Raw genomic sequence first — 20,883 nt, forward strand, 5'->3', positions numbered from 1 at the left:
TGTAAGGACTAAAACAGTAGTCAGCACTCCCTTTAACTACTCTCCAAGCTGTTTGAGGCCCTTGCACACTGAATAGTAACAGATTCAATTGAGGGGGGGAAAAGCCAAGAATATATCTGTGTTTTGGTACATTCTTAGGCAGCATTTCCAGACTCTGAAAGGAGCTTTGGTGAGGCTCAGAGACTGAACTGGCTTTGCCAAGTTTATTCAAAAATACAGAGGCAATTTAAAGATTCCCTAAGTAAGGGAAAAAATAAGAGGTAAATGGAAAAGAACATCTTTTGATCATGTCACGTACATCTCGAGTGAGGGTCCATTTGTGAATGTTGTGTAATTCCTTGTCATAGAAGAAACTTTTTTGAGTTCAACTTGGTGAAACCTCTCATGTGACACTTGGCAGACAGCTGGCCTTTGACTGGAAGAAGCAGCAGTAAATACAACCGTCTTTATCAAGCACAGAGAAGATGATCGAATAAAATGCTGCTCTTAATTAGGTTTTTTTTTCACTGTGACCCTGACAGACTGTCGATTTGTTTCCAGGAGAAGAGCAGTGGAATGGCTTTCGATGGCATACTTCCCAGAACACCGTGGACACTTACTCTACACAGCCAACTATTTTGAATCAGCTGTAAATACTGCATGGTACGTTTACAGAGTGATGCCAAATGGAGAAAAAACCTACCAGTAAATGCCACAGAATTGGCATTGGCAATATGTTTTAATAGAGTTTTAAAGTTGATACCATCTCCCACCCGGTCATGCAGTGCAAGCTGGGACACTCATGCAGAAGTGTATAACCTATACAGACCCATACCATATGACGAATGTGTGCAATAAAGCTACTGGAAAATATTCAAATCCCAGCTGGTTCTGCTCAGTAAAAACATCTGCAAGTAGGTAAAGAATTCCAAAGATAGGGCAGCTTTTGCATCATAAATCAGTCATTTCAATCAGTGGCTTGTGCACACAACAATAGTCATCTGTAAAAGGAACGTAAATGTTACATTTCATTCCAAAAGTCCACCATTGCATTGAGGATGAAGAGTTTCATGTCTCTAACATGCCTCAGTGGGACATCGTCTATGATCTTTGCGCTAAAATAAAAAAAAACGAAATGCCCATACTGTACATGAGCCATAAAGATTTTCAAAGCATGCCCTGAACCTGATCTTCACACCCTGTTATCTTCAAGCACACGTGTGTAAGTCCTAACATATGGGATGCCACTGGTGCTCAGGCACAACATCGTAAATATACGTATGTTGCTAAAAGAGCATGAAGGATGAAGTTGTTGCCAGAAACATTTTCTATTTCTTTACTCTAAATGCATCTAACAAGGCATATGACAACGTCAGAGGTGGAAAGTACATTTACTCAAGTACTGTACTCAAGTACAACTTTGAGGTACTCATACTTTGCTTGAGTATTCCCATTTTATACTTCTTCTCCACTACAATTCAGAGGTAAATTGTGTACTATTACTTTGTTATACATATTTAATACCTTTAGTTACTTTACAGATTTGGATTGATGATGGTAATTATAATCAACACTTAAATCAGACTTTAGTTACCTGGAGTAAATTCAAAAGCTACCCTGCAGTATACAAAGTCCTTCAAACTTGCTGCAGCTTTACAGCTTCTATAAACTTGAATGCTCAATCCTTATTATCAAAACGTATCATATATATTATTCTGAAATGTGCCAATCTGCATAACGAGTTGGTTCTTTAAGTGCATTCTTATGGTAATACTTTTGTACTTTAACTTGAGTAACATTTTGAATGCAGGACATTTACTTGTAACAGAATATTCCTACACTCTGGTATTTCTACTTTAAATAGAAGAAGATACACTTTATTAATCCCTTACAGGGACATTTCTTTCCCCACTCTGTTGTGTTTACACACATTACACACACAGGGGAGGATATACATGCACACACACAACCACATGCAGATAGGAGAGGTGGCAGAGCAGAGAGGCTGCCAGCTACCCGGCGCCAAGGGAGCAGTTTCAAGGTTAGGTGCCTTGCTCAAGGGCACCTCAGCAGTGGCCTTGGAGGTGAACTGGCACCTCTCCAGCTACCAGCTCACTCCATCTTTTTTTTTTGGTCCGATCGGGACGTGAACCGGCGAGCCTTTGGTTCCAAGACCAAGTCCCTACAGACTGAGACACTGCCGCCTCAACCTTAAGTACAAGATCTGAGTACTTCTTCCACCTCTGCATAACTTGCAAGAAATACTCTTTGAAGCCACTTCACCCTTTTTATTTCACCTAAGTTTCCTTTAAAGCAGTACTGATCGAAATGTTGGTGATAACAATAGAAGAAATACTGAATGGTCATTAAGTGATGAAGGCACACACTATCACCTCAACCTGCAGAGAGATTTGTGCAATTTTCAATCAACCGTCAACAACATTTCCAGCTGAAGCAAGACTTCCATTATACCCCTCATCTGCCATTCAGTAGACTGAAACAGTTAGTAACTCCATGTGAAGAAACAAGAGCACTTAGTAGATTTGTGACAATATGTTGGGTCCAGACTTAACCTACCCTAATTTTTACAAAAAGTTAAGTTAAAGCACATTTTTGTTGTTTAAAAATGACTTGTTTCAATACTCGGACATCTTTATACTTCGTTCTTTCCATATACTCAAGCTATGATGTTCACGATGAGTGAAAGATTCAAACCCAGTGTTTATGGCCTCACCCATCTAATGGAAATATACGAATATACGTCGTCATTTCGACTTCCGCATACTTTAATACTCACATTTCCAGTATATTTTCCCGTGTTTGGTATTTTGGGACTTTGGGATCTCCGCTCCACTTGAATTTAAAGCAAATGTTTGAGGGTTTGAACAAAGTTTGTCTGCACTGCATGACTTTAGACTGACACATTGTTTCAGTTGGGTAAAAGAAGTACTGGATGTTCTTTTTTACATATTTGCTTTTCAGCTTTTATTTTTCTATCAGGTCTATGAATAAATAGGTCAGGGGTCAATCAGTTTAGTTTGCACAAGCTCAGCACTCCTGTAAAGAGCCAAATAAAAAAGACTTGGGCTGTTTAACGTTACGCCAAGGCAGCATTGAGCAGCAGGACTCCCTACTTAACTCCATGAAGTTGTTTTGACAGAATTAGACCATCATCACTAGCTCATGGGAAAGATACAAAGTGGCTGGCTGTACTGACTGTTTGGTGTTGTGTTAATAATAGCTGTTTAGTTTTTGAAAAGGTGGCAGCACAGAGAATTCTGGCCTCACCTGGCTGCCATCACTAAAGGCTGTTTTACTATGAGTTTAATATCCTTCAGGGTCGACATGGAGGGAGTATACTTCCTAAAATCGGTGTGGAATTTTAGAAGACAGCCAAAGAAAACAGGGGCTCATAGCAAACTAAACTGTAAATGTGTGTGTCGGAGAATGAATTAGTGCCATTAACTTTAATTTGTTTTGTATAGCCCAGTGCACAATATCAGTGAGCTATTTCCTTTTTCTTAGGAATTGTGGGAGAGCCGGGCTCTGATGGTGCTGTGTGAAAAGGGTTTGAAGTGGATCTCTTCCCTCTTACATTCCCACAGTGACAACAGACGTATAACCATGTAGTGTTGAAAATCCACATGAATCAGGAAATAATTAAAATTCTCAGGTGGTCCTCCTTAAACAAAAAAGAACAATGATACAAGACACTATTCTTAGTGAAATCTGTTTTGCAATAGACCGGATGTCTTGCAAATTATTCATGATTACAGATAAAAGAATCTTAGTGACTAAACTGAACATACTTTACTGTACTGTGCTGAAGAAAGTACCAATTATGACCAGTCTATTATTACGACTTGCAGCTGAATATTTCCATTTTTGCATCACAACGTTCTTTTGACAATTAAATGTTATGTCACCAGCTTTCTGCGACTGAATCTTCATGTCTCCCTGTGATGAAATAAGAGTCCAAACACTAAACTTTTATCAAGATAAAACATTGAGCCTCTTCACTTGATAGCCTGTCAAAGTTAGCAATTAGCTAGTGTGATGTTTCCACTTAACAGCAAGATACATTATAGAAGAAGTTGGTGGAGACCAAAAAAGAGGTTGAAAGTTCACTCACATTTGTTGGGGGGTCAGAAATATTACTCCAGATGAATGTTGTTCCATGTCTGTCGGATGTGTAAATAGGCAACTGTTTGCTTACACGTTAGCATCTTTATAAACTGATTAACCCCCTTTACTCTATGACCATGAGCACAACGTTTTCTTAAATCATTTATAAGAATACAGTTGCCTCTCGCTCTTATATTCGCCTGACCTGGTATTTTCTTAAAGTGGATTAAGTAATAGCGGTACTTGTCGAACCATTTAGAAACACTACGCTAAAAGTCATTATCCACTTGTGTGGTCATCATGAACTGAAGTGTGATAAGCCTCAGTTCTTTCACAAAACAAACACTTGCTCCTGCCGCTTTTTAAAAGACCTTTAACATTCCTGCGTACAGTTTTTTTTTACATTAGAGTGGCGTGTGGTCTGTCAGCTCATTAGTCAAAGGTGTGCATTTACATGGAGAAATGTCGCGGAACCGTAGAGAGCATTTACCGGCATCATTCAGAAGAGCGGCAGCCCTCCTCGGTGCTTGTACAACTGGCATGCAAGGAGCCCCATGGATGACTTGGTGTCAGTCCGTAAACACTAAGAGAAGACCAGCTTTCAGAGCGCCTGTCCAACATAATCAGACTCTGACATCACTTGCCGGAATCGAGCAGACTTACTGCTACCAATTAATCATTTTCTACCATGACAACATCCAAGCATGGTCTAACTGAAAGCCACCACAAGTGAAAAGAAAATGTGGTCCCATTCGGATTCTTTGCAGTGGCTGTGTTCAGCATTCCCTGAAACTGAAATCCAATGTTCTTTGTACATGTAGCTTAAGATATCAAACAGGATTGATTGATGGTGCATAAGTACAAAATATTGGAACATATTTCTACACAGAACATCTTTCGAGATGATATTTTACCATATTAGCAGGTTCTTTTAATGCTGTTTCACAGGACATCATTTTTCACCATGATATGCCAGCTCCAAAGCCACCGGTAATATCCATATTTCCCTCTTTTATCCGTCCGAGGCCAAGTGCGGATTACGAACAATGATTTACAACTGACAACAGGTCCAAGTCATTTTAGACATCTGGCATGCGCCGTACACAAAACAGCTGAAAGAATAGAAAAAGTGTTTAATCTGGCAACACACGGCTTCTCTTTCACAAATGATATCTTTTGATTCCCAAATTCCCTTGGAAGAGCATTCAGCCACGCTGGGAAATTGGATTTTGTTACTGTTGTAAAGAATGTCGCACACAAAGTTCAATATATTCCTGGCCATACTGGGTTCATGGATTATTGTCAGTGACTTTAACACAAAACAGCAGTTTTCCCAAAATAAAAGATGATCAGTTAGGATCTTTTCTGGTGACCTTCTGATTGTTTAGTGACTCATGTTGTTCTGTCCGTGACTAGTAGCCATATATGCCTCTTACTCACTCTTTCCACTTTTGCTCCCAAAATAAAATGACTTACCCAAGCTTGCTCTCCCCCGGGGCTAATTTGTGGCAGATAAGAATGATGAGTTTAAACAAGGCCCACTTGTCAAATAAAAATGGTTAATACACGCTACTCTTTCATACACACCTTTCTTTGGTAATACACATGCTATTCTGCTGTTAGAAACTACAGCCGCAGGGGACATCACAATGGAGCCTATCCAGGTTGCTGGTGGCACAGGCTTTACATATTTGATGTATTAGTCATTGCAATTCATGGTAAAACGCAGGAGAAAGTCTTAACCTGTCTGTAAGATAACACTGCGTTTCTGCGTCATATCATTCCTATAAACTGCCCATCCTCAGATGTTGTTCCAGTTCAGCGTGCTGTTACCATGCTGTCATAAACACAAGACTGATGCAGCTTTAAATATGGAAAAATACATTTAGGCTTAGTTAGGACTAGGAGTGAATACATTAACTAGAAACAGCCCACAAAATAGCACAGATTTAGCATTTAGAAAACTTAAAAATCTCTCGTTCTCACTTTGTTATTTCAGTGTAATTATATTTTTTCATGAGATTTGCTTTTGTCTCTTAAGTGCCCATAACAATTGTTAAGCACTCAAAAGAGCTACCATCCTTACCACTAACAGCGCTGAGGCTTAGTTTTATTTCATTCCTTAAGCACTTACTGTAAGTGCCTGATTACTTTGTGTCCTTTAGCTGACAACGTGCAAAATCCCCTTCTATAACCCCATATTTTGGTGAGTGTCTCATCCTACTACCCTACAATTGTCGATCATCCAGCTGCTTCAACCATCTGAAGCCTGAGGCGAAGTAAATAGCAATGTTTAATACAGGGCAATATTAATAACGTTGCCATAGAGTTCCTTCTTTGTTGATCCTTATTGTCGGTATCACTTCTTTTAGATGGGGTTTAGATGTTTTGAACACCTGTTACCAGTAACTAGCCTATTTGGCAACGCGTTTTCTTTGTATCAATCCACATCATTAAGAATTATCTCTGAATGTGCCCCGGGGTGCCCTATTTTCATATTAGAAATATCAGGTCTATCAAATCTGTTTGTGCCTGAGCATGTTGAAGATCGCCTGAAGATCTGGAGTTAGAGAAACAGTTTGACATCTTTGGAAATATGTTTGTTTGCTTTCTTGTCGAGAGTTAGATGATAATATTGATAACACTTTGTCTGTGCAATAAATATTAATTTACTGCCAGACAGCTTATCTTATTATGCCTCATATGTCGAGATATTCCATTGATCTCTGTGAAGGTGTTTATGAAAATGTAAATCTCTTTCTTTCTGCTATTCTATTGGTTTGCATTGCCAAGGTAGCTTCCGTAACTTAGAGGTTATGTTTTCAGTGTGGTTTCTTGGTTTGTTTGTTTGTCTGTTTATCATCAGGAATACGGAAGAAATATTGACATTATTTGCATGTAACTTGGTGGAATGGTGTACATTTTTGAGCAGATACATCACAGGGGGGATACCCATATTATGTTTTACTTATAACAGCCCTTCTATTTTCAAGTTGTTGTCGGTGCTCCAATCTAAATTAATCTATAAACAACCATCCACATTTTTTGTGTTTAAAACATTCAATATAAAAGACTTTTGAGCTATGACAGACAGAAATGCATTTTATAAATGAATTATGAAGTTCCTATTTTCCATATTCTGGGACATCCTATCCTGTAAACACACTAAACTACATGATGTAATCATTTTCTGTTAGTATTAAGTGTTTTATCTCAAGCCCATGCAGGAAGGAGCAGAGAAATTCTGCGATTAAACACAAACGAGCTCTCCCACTCACTGACAAGCGTATAAGCGCCCCCAGTTGGAAACTAACACCAGGGAATACGCTGAGAGTAAACATTTGCTATCTGTCTCTGCTGTAGTTTTGGCTCACTGCAGTGGGTATTCATCAGAGCTTGGCAAGTCTCTGCACCTCCAACACAGTCTTGTCAGTAACACCTCCCACGCTGTGAGCTCACGGTCACGCCCACTGCGATGTGACCAGTCGCACCTTCCTATGATATCTCAAAAACGTTTCCCATGAAACCAAAGATTCTTATCCCACCTTCATCCCATTTCACAGCCATGAAGCCATTTTCCATATGAAGGACAGTTGGAGCAGTAAAGCATCATTACTGCCTCGTGACTTCCTGCAGGCCTTTGGTTCACCAAGGTGAGCCCTACACGCTGTAAATCCTTTATGTCACAGAGATCGTAACAAAATCAGAGTTCCTGTAGTACACTGGCTGTACAACAGGTATCCAGATGTTGAGTCTCAAAAAAACTCTGAGGTCCATATATCCAAACTATTTTTAGACAGTCCCTGGATTTGAGAGGGAAAGTCGTCAAAGCACGTAGGCGCCTCTGGGCTTCCCTCCCCTGTTTTCCATAAGTCTTTTGTCTCTGTTACACACTCACTTTCTTTTTTAGCTTCCTTCATTATCCACAAGTTTGCTTTCTGACGTGATTCAAAAAGTTAGGAAAAAAAAGCACAAATGCATGTTTGGTCATGGGGCTGACGTGACACAAGTCTGTAATGAGGAGTTGTTTTGGAAAGGAGAAAGAGAGGTTATAGGTTAAATGCTCAGCAGTAAATATTAGACCTCATCTGCCTGGTGATGTCATGATTTGACAGAATCTGAGCAAATGTTTGAGTTCATGAGAATTTTAAAATACAAGGAAATACACAGTTCAATTGAATGGAATAAAAAGTGGTGGAGAGTATCAAAGTAAATGAATTGTGTACCGTTTCAATTTTTTTTTGTAGTTAAGAGTACGTTTACACACGTAATAACCTGTTTTCAGGTACAACATTTCATGCTTTTTGCCACATTAGTAGTTCACTTTCAGCTTAACATTTCAAAAAAGTGTTTCCAAATCCTTTTAACCATGGCCCCTTCTCAGAGCCAGTCAAAAATATGCATCCCATATGGTTTCATTAAATTAAATATTAAAGTTAAAAATAGGTATAAACTGTCCAACTATTTGCAAATAAAAGTTTAGACAGGAGAACATTTTGTCCTTTTTTCTACCACATTAATCATGTCACACTGCCTTACATTTGCCCTGTGACCCTTTAGTAAGGGCTCTAACCAAGGGTTTTAAACAAAAGCACATCATTGTATAGGAAGGCTTCTCATTCATGTCATATCTTTGGCTTTCTGTATTTAACATTAAAATAAAATGATAATATGGATTAGATGTTTGGATATATCCATGATCTTCAACACACACACTCAATACAATTCATTATTTCCAACTCACTTTTTGAGGTTATTCCACCTATTTGCTTTCTTTCTTATAACACAGCCACAACACAGCAATGTAGTTTATGTATTTAGTATATTTTTTTATTGTATAATTATATTTCAAGCTTAAAAAAAACTTGGTGTGGGCATGTATATGGCGTTGTATTCCCCCACCCTTTCTAGACCTAACTATTATACAGGACCCTAAACCCATGCATCCCTCATCTTAACTCACATTTGAAGACCATTTCATTGCATTCATTACTCAATGAGTCCCCTGGCGGCCAGACTAGGAAAATCATTTATTAAAAACACACCATATTAAACCAGTAAAAAGTATGTTAAAGGCTAAATATGAGCTGGAAATAACACATAACTTTAGGGTTATGGAATATAATTTAATCTTTTATATGACTTTTAAATCCACTCATAAGTGGTTTTGTATTACCAGTCTACCGAAATAATTGGCGAACTTACTTTGGATCATATTAAAAAGGAATCTATTGGCCTATATATTATGTCTTATTTTGTATAAAATGACAGCTTTATAAAATTAAGACTGCTAGACGAATCAGTAGACTTTTATTATTTGACCGGAAACGACCAAGACTTGGCTTTGGAGCGTGTATGAGATTTTTGTCCGGTGATGGAAACAGGGCTCAGGAATGCATTTTTCCCCGGAGTGTGTGCGTCGCGGATGTTACTCTGACTGGCTGTGAGGTAAGAAAATAAGTCCGTCCCTATTTTTTCTCCCGCAGTTTTCCCATTGGTCCATGCGGATTCCAGGAATGTCTTCAACATGTTTAAATAGCAGCAGTATCTGAGGATAAGTCAGTAGAATAAGTCAAAGCAACGGAATAAATCCCGGACAGGAGCTCACAGAGAGACCTCTACAAAAAACGAAAAGCTTATAAGAGACTTGAAGGAAGAAAAACGGGATACATAATCGGACAATCAAGGACTTTTTTATTGACTATTTTCTGAGAGAATTTTCCTTTTTAAGGTTTGTAGACTATTTGCATTATTATCATTATTTATTGATGATGATGCAGCCTAGATGTGTCCCTTAACGGCGTGTTTGGTATTCTTGGTTTCAATAGGGATCACTTGAGATATCGACATGATGCTGTGTGGCATCTTCTTGCTGTTGATGCTTTGGAGCTGTGAAAGCGCCAGATTGGCAGGTGAGGATGGAAAACGTGAATTTAATAGTTTTTATTCACCTGTAAAAACGTTAAGTAATCCCATATTTACACTAGTCATTACTGCAGGGACTTTAACTGAAATTATAATCTTAATATCTTATATTAACATAAATCAAAAATAAATCTGTATTTCTGTAAGGTTTTGTTGGATTATAGTCAATATTTCTTCCCTTGTGACTGGGGTTTCTTTGTATTTTTTTCAAAGGTTTTCATGCACACTGATGAGAAATTTAACAATGCTTTTTTTTATTTTCTTTGACTGCAGAGAGCCCAGATGATAGCAGTGTGTATGACTTATTTGATCTGGCCCGGGTAAGCAAGAGACACAATGGAGTGAGTATAGTGAAAGGTGCAGATCCCTACAGCCCTGCATACAAAGTCCTCAACCCAGACCTGATCCCCCAAGTCCCCGACAGCTCCCTCAGGGACCTCCTCGACTCCATCCAGGCTGAGAGGGGCTTCCTCCTCCTGGTCAACCTGAAGCAGTTCAAGAAAACCAGGGGAAGCCTTTTGACCATCGAGAAGAACGATGGATCTGGACCTGTATTTGAGATCATCTCCAACGGGAAGGCAAACACTCTGGATGTGGTCTACTCCACCGTGACCCAGCAGCAGGTTGTGTCCATCGAGGATGCAGATTTGGCCACCGGACAATGGAAGAACATCACCCTGTTTGTTCAGGATGACCGGGTGCAGCTCTTTGTCGGCTGTGTGGAGATCAATATATCAGAGATGGATTTGCCAATCTCTCAAGTGTTGACCCCGGAGGTGGCAGACATTGCCAAGCTCAGGATTGGAAAAGGAGCTGTAGGGGACAGATTTATGGTAAGTTACACAATCTTTTAGCTCAATGATGAAAATGATATATTGTGCTTAAAGAATAAGTAATGTAAAAATTATAGGGTTATTACAATTATATTTATCTTAACTGGAATGTATTGTCCCCTCAGGGAGTGCTTCAAAATGTGCGCTTTGTCTTTGGAACCACTATTGATGCCATACTGAGAAATAAGGGATGCCAGAATGGAGGTAAGTCTTGAAAATAGATCAGATATATTGAAACATATATATTAATTTCTCTTAACCAAGTGATTGCTATTCAAGTGCATAATAAGCAAATGTAATTAATGATATAAATTGACCAATTAATTGTGCTTCAGTCAACAGAAATGAATGTGTCTAACCTCACTTTCCCCCCCTACAGCTACTTTAACTGATGTCATGACCCTGGAAAACCCAATCAACGGCTCCAGCCCTGCCATTAGGAATGATTACACCGGGCACAAAGCCAAAGGTGAGGCCTCTCCTCCCCTTACTGTGTCCCCTCTCTTTCCCTCAGTTGTAATCTTTAAGAAGTGAAGTCATTTATTGGACTCTTCTTTCCTTCAGATGTGCAGTCTGTCTGCGGCTTCTCTTGTGACGACATCACCGGCATGTTTAAGGAGCTCAAGGGACTCGGTTTGGTTGTGAAACAGCTGACCTTCGATCTGCGCAAAGTGGTAAGGGCCATCAGGTTGTCTTTTAGTCCTTCTTTACCCCTATCTCCATCTTCCCCTCCACTTCCATTTCACACGTTCCCAGTGTGTAGCCACTTGTCGCTGTAATGGCAGTCCCTGGCCAAGTTCTTAATGAGACCCATGTGAATACACAAATATGTTTGGCCGTCGTATGCACTTGCACTGCTCCACTAGTTTCAAGCAATGTCATAATCACGGTGTCGGTCGGTGATTCATTTGTATTGGAACTTTGGCGAGGGAAGTTTTCCATCCTGAGCAACTCTTTCTCTCTCTTTTCCTTTAGTCTGATGAAAGCAATCTCATCAGAAACCAAATGAAAATCCGCAGTGGCATTTGCATCCACAACGGCATCGTGCACAATGACAAAGAAGAATGGACTGTGGATGGCTGCACCGAGTGCACCTGCCAGGTAAGTGTCATCACACCTGCTGGAATGCAACACTTAAACAAGTCAAAAATCAGTCGAGGAATGAAGTTGTTGTGTTCCTTTATCCCAGGGGTAATGAAGTGATTATGGTGTTTATGTTAGCACCTCCCTTTAGAGCCAAATCGCTACTGTCTAAATGTCATCAACACTTAACTCAACTAGCAACAAAGCAGCAAGAGGCTAGTGAAGGTTGTGTAATTAGTTGAGTGTGAGAGTGTTGGTGAGGGTTATGTTTTATATCACCACAATAGAAGTGTCATGTCAGTGATAAAGATCACTCCATTGGGAAACATAGCAATTAGGTTTGGATTAGCCCCAGCAAAGCCTGTTTTTTGTAGCCAGTCAACCAGTGAGCTCACTCATTATTCTTGTACTAATTCAATCGTTCCTCTATCCAGAACTCTGCTACTGTGTGTCGCAAAATCTCCTGCCCTCTGCTCCCATGCGCCAATGCCACCGTGCCCGACGGAGAGTGCTGCCCTCGCTGTGACCGTAAGCCTATTTTTAAATCTGCTCGTAACCTTTACCCAAATGTTGTTTCATTCCTTCGCAAAATCTTATCCCAAGGTAACTTTATGTCTTCCCTTACAAAGCAGGCGACGAAGCAGAGGATGATTGGTCCCCCTGGTCTGACTGGACACATTGTTCTGTGACTTGTGGTCGGGGCATCCAGCAGCGCGGACGTTCCTGTGACCGCATCAACAACAACTGTGAGGGCACCTCTGTCCAGACCCGTGACTGCTACCCCCAGGAATGTGACAAACGCTGTAAGTCACTCTGCATTCTTCCCACAGCCATTGTGATATAAAATATTCTCCGTTTGAGATCATGAAGAATTAATTGTGTATGCGTTGCTCACAGTCAAACAGGATGGTGGTTGGAGCTTCTGGTCTCCCTGGTCTTCGTGCTCTGTGACCTGCGGGGAGGGGGTCATCACCCGGATACGCCTCTGCAACTCCCCCACACCCCAGATGGGTGGCATGGACTGCCAGGGAGATGGACGTCAAACAGAAATCTGCCAAAAGTCCCCCTGTCCTAGTGAGTTACATTTCAGTATCAAAGTATATATGGAATTGTAATGTGTCCTAATTCAAGTGAGGATACTGAATGTGGTTTTTATGAATCTTTTAAGTCAATGGAAGTTGGGGACCTTGGTCAATTTGGGACACCTGCAGTGTTACCTGTGGTGGAGGGTTTCAGACCCGCAAACGTCTCTGCAATGATCCCATTGCCCAATATGGAGGAAAGGAGTGTGGTGGTGATGCTACTGGTTCCCAACTGTGCAACAAAAAGGCCTGCCCAATTGGTAAGGATTTAGGATTTTACTAATGTTAAATAAATATGTCATTATTCACAACAGATTACCTTTTTAACATTCAATGTCTTTTCCTCTGCAGATGGTTGCCTCTCCAGCCCATGCTTTCCTGGCGCAAAGTGCACCAGCTTCCCCGACGGCTCTTTCAAGTGCGGCAAATGTCCTCTTGGCTATACTGGGAATGGCGTCGCTTGCAAAGACATTGATGAGTGTAAAGCAGTCTCTGATGCTTGCCACACACTTAACGGAGTCCATCGCTGTGAAAACACTCAGCCTGGTTATAACTGTCTGCCCTGCCCCGCCCGCTTCTCCGGTCCCCAGCCTTTTGGAAGAGGGGTGGAACAGGCAACTGCTAAGAAACAGGTTGGTATAAGAACTTGCTCTCTATGTGTGTAGCTAATAGGCTAGCTGTTAGCCATTTTTTTTAATTCCCTGTTCTTTTCTTTAGGTTTGCAAACCCCGTAACCCTTGCCAAGATGGTAGCCACGACTGCCATAAAAATGCAAACTGCATTTACTTGGGCGTCTTCTCCGAGACCATGTTCCGCTGCGAGTGCAGGCCAGGTTACGCCGGAAATGGCAGAATTTGCGGAGAGGACAGTGATCTTGATGGATGGCCCAATACTGACCTGCGTTGTGTGGAGAACGCCACCTACCACTGCAAGAAGGTAGCCAGACCCCACAAAGGCAGAAATACAAAATGCTATTTTTACCCATTTTCACTCTATTATTGTGATGATTCCATCCTTAACCACTCCTTTGTTCCTTTGTAGGATAACTGCCCCAACCTCCCCAACTCTGGACAGGAAGATCATGACAAAGACGGTCTGGGTGATGAATGTGACAGTGATGATGACAATGATAGGATCCCCGATGATAGGGTGAGTCATGACATCAGTTTATTTTAACCCCAAAGTGCGCTTTCCTCAGAGACCAAACATAGCAATCAGCAGCAGCCATCTTTCCTTTGGGTAGTAGGAATGTTAAGTCTCTATGTTTTTGTGCTTTCACCAGAGAGTGGAAAACATGTAGCAAAGTACAAAGCCAGAATTGAAGATGAGGTGGCCTGTTGCCCATAATTCTTAGTGTGGATTTGGAAAGTTGGGCAAGAAAAATGCTGTGGTAAAAAATTACCAGCTTGCTTGCAGTGGAATATCACATTCCAGCACAAGTTTGAGGGAAATCAAGCCATGGAAAGCAGTTTTGTTCCTATAAATATAATTTATATGAGAAGGACCCATTCAAGTAATTTAATTGCAATTTCTAAACATTTAGGATAACTGCCCAAAAGTGTACAACCCCGGGCAGTATGACGCAGACAGAGATGACATTGGCGACAGCTGTGACAACTGTGTGCACGAGGCGAACACTGACCAAACCGACACTGACAACAATGGAGAGGGTGATGCCTGTGCTATTGACATTGATGGCGATGGTAAGTGCTTTTCCACAAATTCTATGCAAGTTTCTTTTCATGGCTTAACTCTGTGTGAAAAAGTTGTTATATCGCCGTGAAGGCTAAGATCTGTATAATTTGATTAAACAGGCATTCTGAACGAGAACGACAACTGTCCATTTGTTTACAACGAGGACCAGAGAGATACCGACAGGGACGGGGTGGGAGACCATTGTGACAACTGCCCTCTGGAGCACAACCCTGATCAGGTAATATTTCCTTTACAAGCCATCGTTGGTAACATATATTGATCTGCTTTAACAAGGGGCTACATTTAAATCAGTAGCACCTCTCATATTGAATCTGGCAAAAAAAACAGTCACGGGATTTATTTGAATTGAGGACAAGGGTCTGTATTGTGAGTGGGAAATCTCATCATAAAGGAATGCCGTTCTCCCACAGATCGACTCTGACTCAGATCTCATTGGAGACAAGTGCGACAACAACCAGGACATTGACGAGGACGGTCACCAGAACAACTTGGACAACTGCCCCTATATTGCCAATGCCAACCAGGCAGACCACGACAAGGACGGCAAGGGTGACGCATGTGACCATGACGATGACAACGACGGCATCCCTGATGACAAAGACAACTGTAGGCTGGCATTTAACCCTGATCAGCTGGACTCTGATGGTGAGTTAGTCTCCCAATATTGTCTCACATGTGGTATTTTGAAACGTTGGTGCTATTTATCTGACAAATAGCTAATTGTTTGTCGCTCCTCGTCCATTTTTGTGATTACCATGTCCATGTTTTCCTCTCAGGTGATGGCCGGGGTGATATTTGCAAAGACGATTTTGACCAAGACAATATTCTGGACATCCATGACGTGTGCCCTGAGAACTTTGCTATTAGTGAAACAGACTTCCGCAGATTCCAAATGGTTCCTCTGGACCCCAAGGGCACCTCACAGATTGACCCTAACTGGGTGGTCCGGCATCAGGGCAAGGAGTTGGTGCAGACTGTCAACTGCGACCCTGGCATTGCTGTTGGTATGTTATACACAGACAGGCATCTCACTGCATGGACACAAAGAAATACCGAACAATTTGCTAACCCGTCTTTGATCTTGATTCAGGTTTTGATGAGTTCAGCGCGGTGGATTTCAGTGGAACATTCTTCATCAACACAGAAAGAGATGATGACTATGCTGGGTTCGTGTTTGGCTACCAGTCCAGCTCACGCTTCTACACAGTGATGTGGAAACAGGTCACACAGACCTACTGGTCCCACACCCCCACAAGAGCTCAAGGCTACTCTGGCCTGACAATCCAAGTGGTCAACTCTACCACCGGGCCTGGTGAGCATCTGAGGAACGCCCTGTGGCACACCGGAGACACCGCAGGACAGGTGAGAGAACATTTATAGACTAAGGTTGGAAACATCGTTTGACGCTTATCTAATGTTTGAAGCTTTTCTAATTTTAACCATTACAATTCATCCATTTCAGGTGCGTACTCTGTGGCACGACCCAAAGAACATCGGCTGGAAAGACTTCACCGCCTACAGATGGCATCTGACCCACAGACCCAAGACTGGACTGATAAGGTGAGTTCAATGCCTCAGGAGAATGCCCTTTTATTCAATAAAAAATCTGTACCATATATATTAGAATTCGCAATGGGCTCATGTGATTACATTTTCTCCAACAGAGTGGTCATGTACGAAGGCAAGAGAATCATGGCTGATTCTGGAAACATCTACGACAAAACATATGCTGGTGGGCGACTAGGCTTGTACGTCTTCTCTCAGGAGATGGTTTACTTCTCAGATCTCAAATACGAATGCAGAGGTAAGCACATAAACCTGGTTTGACAATTTAAAAAAGAGTGTTCACATCACCTTAGACTGTAATTGTAAACATTTTTCTTTGTTTAATTTCTTTCAGACACATAATTGGACTTCAGACTACTCAGAATGAAGATATAGTATAAAACCTGGATTGATATCTCGTCAACTTTTTTTATTTTGGAAACTGCACATTGGAGGAATGATCAACAAGTGAGCTAATGAGAGGTAAACTGACCTCAGGACTATAAGCCAAATGAAAGTACAATGATGATTCTGCACCAAACTTAAAATTGCGAGTGCAGCTCTGCTCAGAAGAAATTGGCCCTCTCACTTTGTTGCTATTGTCAGCATTGAAGGGGGGGCCTAGATGTTATTGCTTTGCACACCTGAACGGTTTGAGGTTTTCCTCTGTGGATGAGGGACCAAAGGGAAGAGTGTTCCATGTTTTATTTTTTTTAAGTATTATTATTATTGAGCATTAATATACATCTGTTCTGGACTCAAAGATGCTTTTCCAGTATGAAAAGAGAGCAGTAGGAGGACTTTCTTAGGCCGGGTTTTATATACCCCTTGAAGGAACTGTTGAGGGACCATGGACAGTATGGACTGACTGTTACTATCAAAGAGAGTGAATGATGTTGTGTGTTTGTGCATGTGTGCCACCCAAGAAGCATAGTTATGAAGACAACCACGTCAATGGTTTATTTCGATTTCTATCAACGACCCACCACCCCACCCTCTCGCGGACCTGTGTATATCAGGTGTCATGGCTTAGGTCTGGCCCGAAATATTAATCTTCTCAGGAAAGACCACAAGAAGAAACGATGAGAGCACAAAATTCAGGACAGCACAGGGCCCCAAAGCGGGGGCACTGACCACTGCTTTGGAATAGCAATAATTAGCAAATATTATGGTAATACCTCAAATTTTTATTGAATGTGTCAAGGGACGTAAACAGAGAGGGCCAGTCTATTTCCTGCCATGAGTAAACCATAGTAAGTTTGTATGATTACACATTTTAAAGGCTTTGATTCTCATTCATCTCTGCATCCTTCCATTTTGCCTTTTTTAAATAAAATATCTGCCAGTGGAAAGATTTGGCGGTTCATTTGGCCGATAAAAGTAAAAAGTGTAATGATGCTGCACAGTGTGCATGACTGGTGTGCCTGAGCTTGTGTGTACATTTCTGACAAGGTCAAATCAAAGGAAACCCTTTATGTACAAATATTACCTCATTAATTCCTTTTGTATTTAGGTCAGCAATAGACAAGAATCATTTGTCTTAGCAACAGAGTATAAATTGGTTGGCTTCTTTTTTCTTTTCTTTTTTAAGCAAGACTTTAGTATCATTTATATGCTGTATATAAGATATTTTTGTAGAAGCCCAAGCAGGATCGTAAAGGATTAAAGAAATGTTTTCTTGACTATGTTTTGCTATGTGTATTTCCTGTGCATTTGTTTTGATAAATTATTTTGTTTGTTTTATGTGGAGGTTATTTCATTTGTGTAGATATATGCTATTTAAATAATTTATCTAGAAGCGGAGCCTCATATGGAAGCGTTTCTGTCTGTATAAACATATTTGCACACTGACATGAGGATGTCTTTGTTATTTTCGTTTTTTGTATGTTTTTTTTTTTATTATTAGTGAAGCTTTTCTATAAACTTTGTACTATAGTTTCTACCCAAAGTGCTGTTTATACTCCTACCTGTATTTTGTAATGTCAAGTGAACAATAAACACTTCAGGATAAAAAGAAGATCTCGCACAGTTTCTTTCTTTTTTGGCAAACATTCAGTTGAGTTGTTTCAAAACTCAAAAACTTCTTTCTCATTGATTTTTGTTACTTCAGACTCTGATAAAGTTATTCTCCCTACGAAAGTAAGAGAAGTGAAGCCATGCTGTGTCGAGCAACTGGAATCCATTATTGAGTCTGCTGAAGCTTTGGAGAAAGGGAGTATCCTGGGGAGTCAACAGCAGGAAAATCCAACATGAAGTACAGCCCACTTACACAGCTCATCCATACAGATCTGATTACACATGACACAAGCTCGCCTTACACCTTCAAACGACAACACTCCATGTGAGATTCAGACATATGGAATTTTGCACTCTTAAGTGATAAATTCACTGTCTTTGGGGATGAAAACGTATGGCTGTTCTTCACAATGTGCATTTAAAGTGTCTTAATAAAACGTATCAAAGCAGATGAGGTTTCTGTGGACTGGGTTTACCACTCGCTGACTGTTATGCAAGGGTATATCATCAGCAAGCAGAACTCTGACTGCTAATTTAGATGTTTAACAGGGCCTGGAAAGAGCTGTAATCTAACGCACCAGTGAGGGTTGTGCCAGAAAACCCAGACAGTCTCAGAATGCCGTGGTTCTCTTTACATTAGAAGTTACCTCATTCTTACCACACTGAGCTCACTGTGTTTCCATTACCCCAAATGAGCAGCATATTGTCCCTATTGAAGATATCTTGTGTCAATTATATAAATGGTTTTAGTAAAAGGACAAACTGATACATATGCTACATGTGTATCTATTAAATGGTTATAAGAAAAGCATGGTACTATGATCAAGTGGTGTCAGTCTGGAAAGTGCTTGCGTGTGCTCTTGAACATGTGCTGAGGTGTCTGTTGAGATCTTGGTAAAGATATACATGTCTCACTGATAGCAGGGCCCTTGAAGGGATTTGACCTTGGAGGCTCACCTGGCCAACATATTTTTTGTCTAGAGGAATGTGAGATAATACCTGTCGTTTAGAAGGGGTCGGAATGTGTGAGCTCGGTGAAGAGAGAGGTGAACAGGCTTTTAGGTGTCTAGTCCTAGGACAGAGAAAGGCAGGGGTGAGGTCAGCCAGGTGCAGACACTGTGCAAGCAGGATAACCGTGTCAAAAGCTCAATAAATCTTCCAAACAGACCAAAAAGCATCACTCTTGAAGTTGGTCATCTCAGGTGGAATCCTGTTTTTTTAAATGAAAATGAAGCTGGTAAGAGGCCACACAGGGTTAATAGGATCCTACTAATCTGGCCCACTCTGAAGTAGATCACCTATAGAGGCAGGAATGAAATGAATGCTAAAGTGGATCCTACCGTCACTCCTGTGGAGCACACATCATTTCTCTGTCCTCATTAACAACCACACATTACCAACAGAATATCTTGTATTTTATAGGGGAGGTCTTAAAGTTAATACAATATAGTGTGTGTACTTGTTTATGGGTGGAGTAGAACATCCTGTGGCCACTGTACCCGGTTATTAGATTTAATGACAGCAATTTACTGTTCTAATCTTTGGTACTTTGGTTAATACAAAGGGTGGCCCTGCTGCTTCTGTTTCTTCACGCAGGGCCATAAACACAGATAAAAACAATGGGAGACAATCCAGCTGCATATTGAAAACATGGAGCCCAATTAAGATTTGAAAAATAACAGCTGTCATTCATTATGCCAAAAGTTCAAACTAAAAATTTCCCAGTTGTGACACATCGTGGACAATGTATTAAATGTAACCCCCTGGGTAATTTAGTTTTGATTAAACTAGGCAATTTTCTTGTTTCTATGTGTGTATTTATGAAATACGTAATGGTGTTTAAATGTCTGTAACTATTTACACATGGAAGAAGTTTGTTTTAAAAGTACATTGTTTACACTTACACCAAGGGTGCAGAGAACATGGTGAGGTGTTAAAGCTTTCCTCGTGTGAACTGGAGAAGGATCAATCTGTTATTTGTTTTGTCACTGTATACCATAATATTTTGGACATATTTCTACCATTAGCTATGCCTACCCATGTTTTAGGTTTCAATGACATAAGATATCAAAAAGCCTGGACATCCAATATTGTTGTTTGTTACAGTCTAACTCAGGGGTCGGCAACCCCTGGCACGCGTGCCACCATTGGCCGTAACCAGTGGCACCCTAGGAATAAGTGGAATAAGTGTGCAAAATATTAACATTTTATTTTCGGATCCTGAACGAGACCGCCGCCAGAGCTCGTCTCCCCGTTACCTGCAGAAGGAAGCCATGCCCGCAACGCAGTCCCGCTCTATTTAACTCCAGGCGGCTTTCTGCCGCTTTCCTCCATGGTGCAGTGCTGATCGTTTCACCACAGAGGAAAGCACTTCACAAATTGCAGTACCCTTAAGGAGCTGTACAAATGCCGCAGTTTTTGCGTGGCTGTGTCTTTAGTTGAAAGCCCAGGCGATCTGCTCATCTCTCATCGAAATAACATGCTACACAGGGGCGGACTGGCCATGTGTGTTCTGGAGAATCACAGAACGGACGATCGTCCTTATTATTATGCCGTTTAAACCAATTATTTAAATGTGT

At 40.9% G+C, this 20,883-nt stretch overlaps 1 protein-coding gene across 1 annotated transcript; it reads left to right on the plus strand.

Annotated features, from left to right (window-relative positions):
• The first annotated feature begins 9,681 nt into the window (after positions 1-9,681).
• Positions 9,682-18,305, plus strand: LOC104963041 (thrombospondin-1-like). The gene is made up of 22 exons (XM_010791593.1): positions 9,682-9,835; positions 9,933-10,016; positions 10,303-10,862; positions 10,988-11,066; positions 11,242-11,331; positions 11,427-11,536; positions 11,838-11,963; positions 12,380-12,473; positions 12,575-12,748; positions 12,843-13,019; positions 13,114-13,287; positions 13,379-13,659; positions 13,745-13,963; positions 14,069-14,176; positions 14,571-14,730; positions 14,842-14,960; positions 15,154-15,388; positions 15,520-15,747; positions 15,834-16,105; positions 16,206-16,303; positions 16,408-16,547; positions 16,644-18,305. The coding sequence occupies exons 2-22, from the start codon at positions 9,953-9,955 to the stop codon at positions 16,649-16,651; spliced, it is 3,516 nt and encodes a 1,171-aa protein (XP_010789895.1). The 5' UTR covers positions 9,682-9,835; positions 9,933-9,952; the 3' UTR covers positions 16,652-18,305.
• Positions 18,306-20,883: the final 2,578 nt, after the last annotated feature.

This window comes from Notothenia coriiceps, unplaced genomic scaffold, assembly GCF_000735185.1.
Source record: "Notothenia coriiceps isolate Sejong01 unplaced genomic scaffold, NC01 NC01_scaffold00035514, whole genome shotgun sequence".
Classification (NCBI taxonomy): Eukaryota; Metazoa; Chordata; class Actinopteri; order Perciformes; family Nototheniidae; genus Notothenia; species Notothenia coriiceps.

What these genes read in the sequence shown, in the direction of transcription:
- LOC104963041 (XM_010791593.1), top strand. Translation starts at nt 9,953, where the DNA reads ATGATGCTGTGTGGCATCTTCTTGCTGTTGATGCTTTGGAGCTGTGAA. An exon ending in TAAGGGATGCCAGAATGGAG is followed by an intron (nt 11,067 to 11,241) that starts GTAAGTCTTGAA and finishes CCCCCCCTACAG; the next exon opens with CTACTTTAACTGATGTCATG. An exon ending in CGACCCTGGCATTGCTGTTG is followed by an intron (nt 15,748 to 15,833) that starts GTATGTTATACA and finishes ATCTTGATTCAG; the next exon opens with GTTTTGATGAGTTCAGCGCG.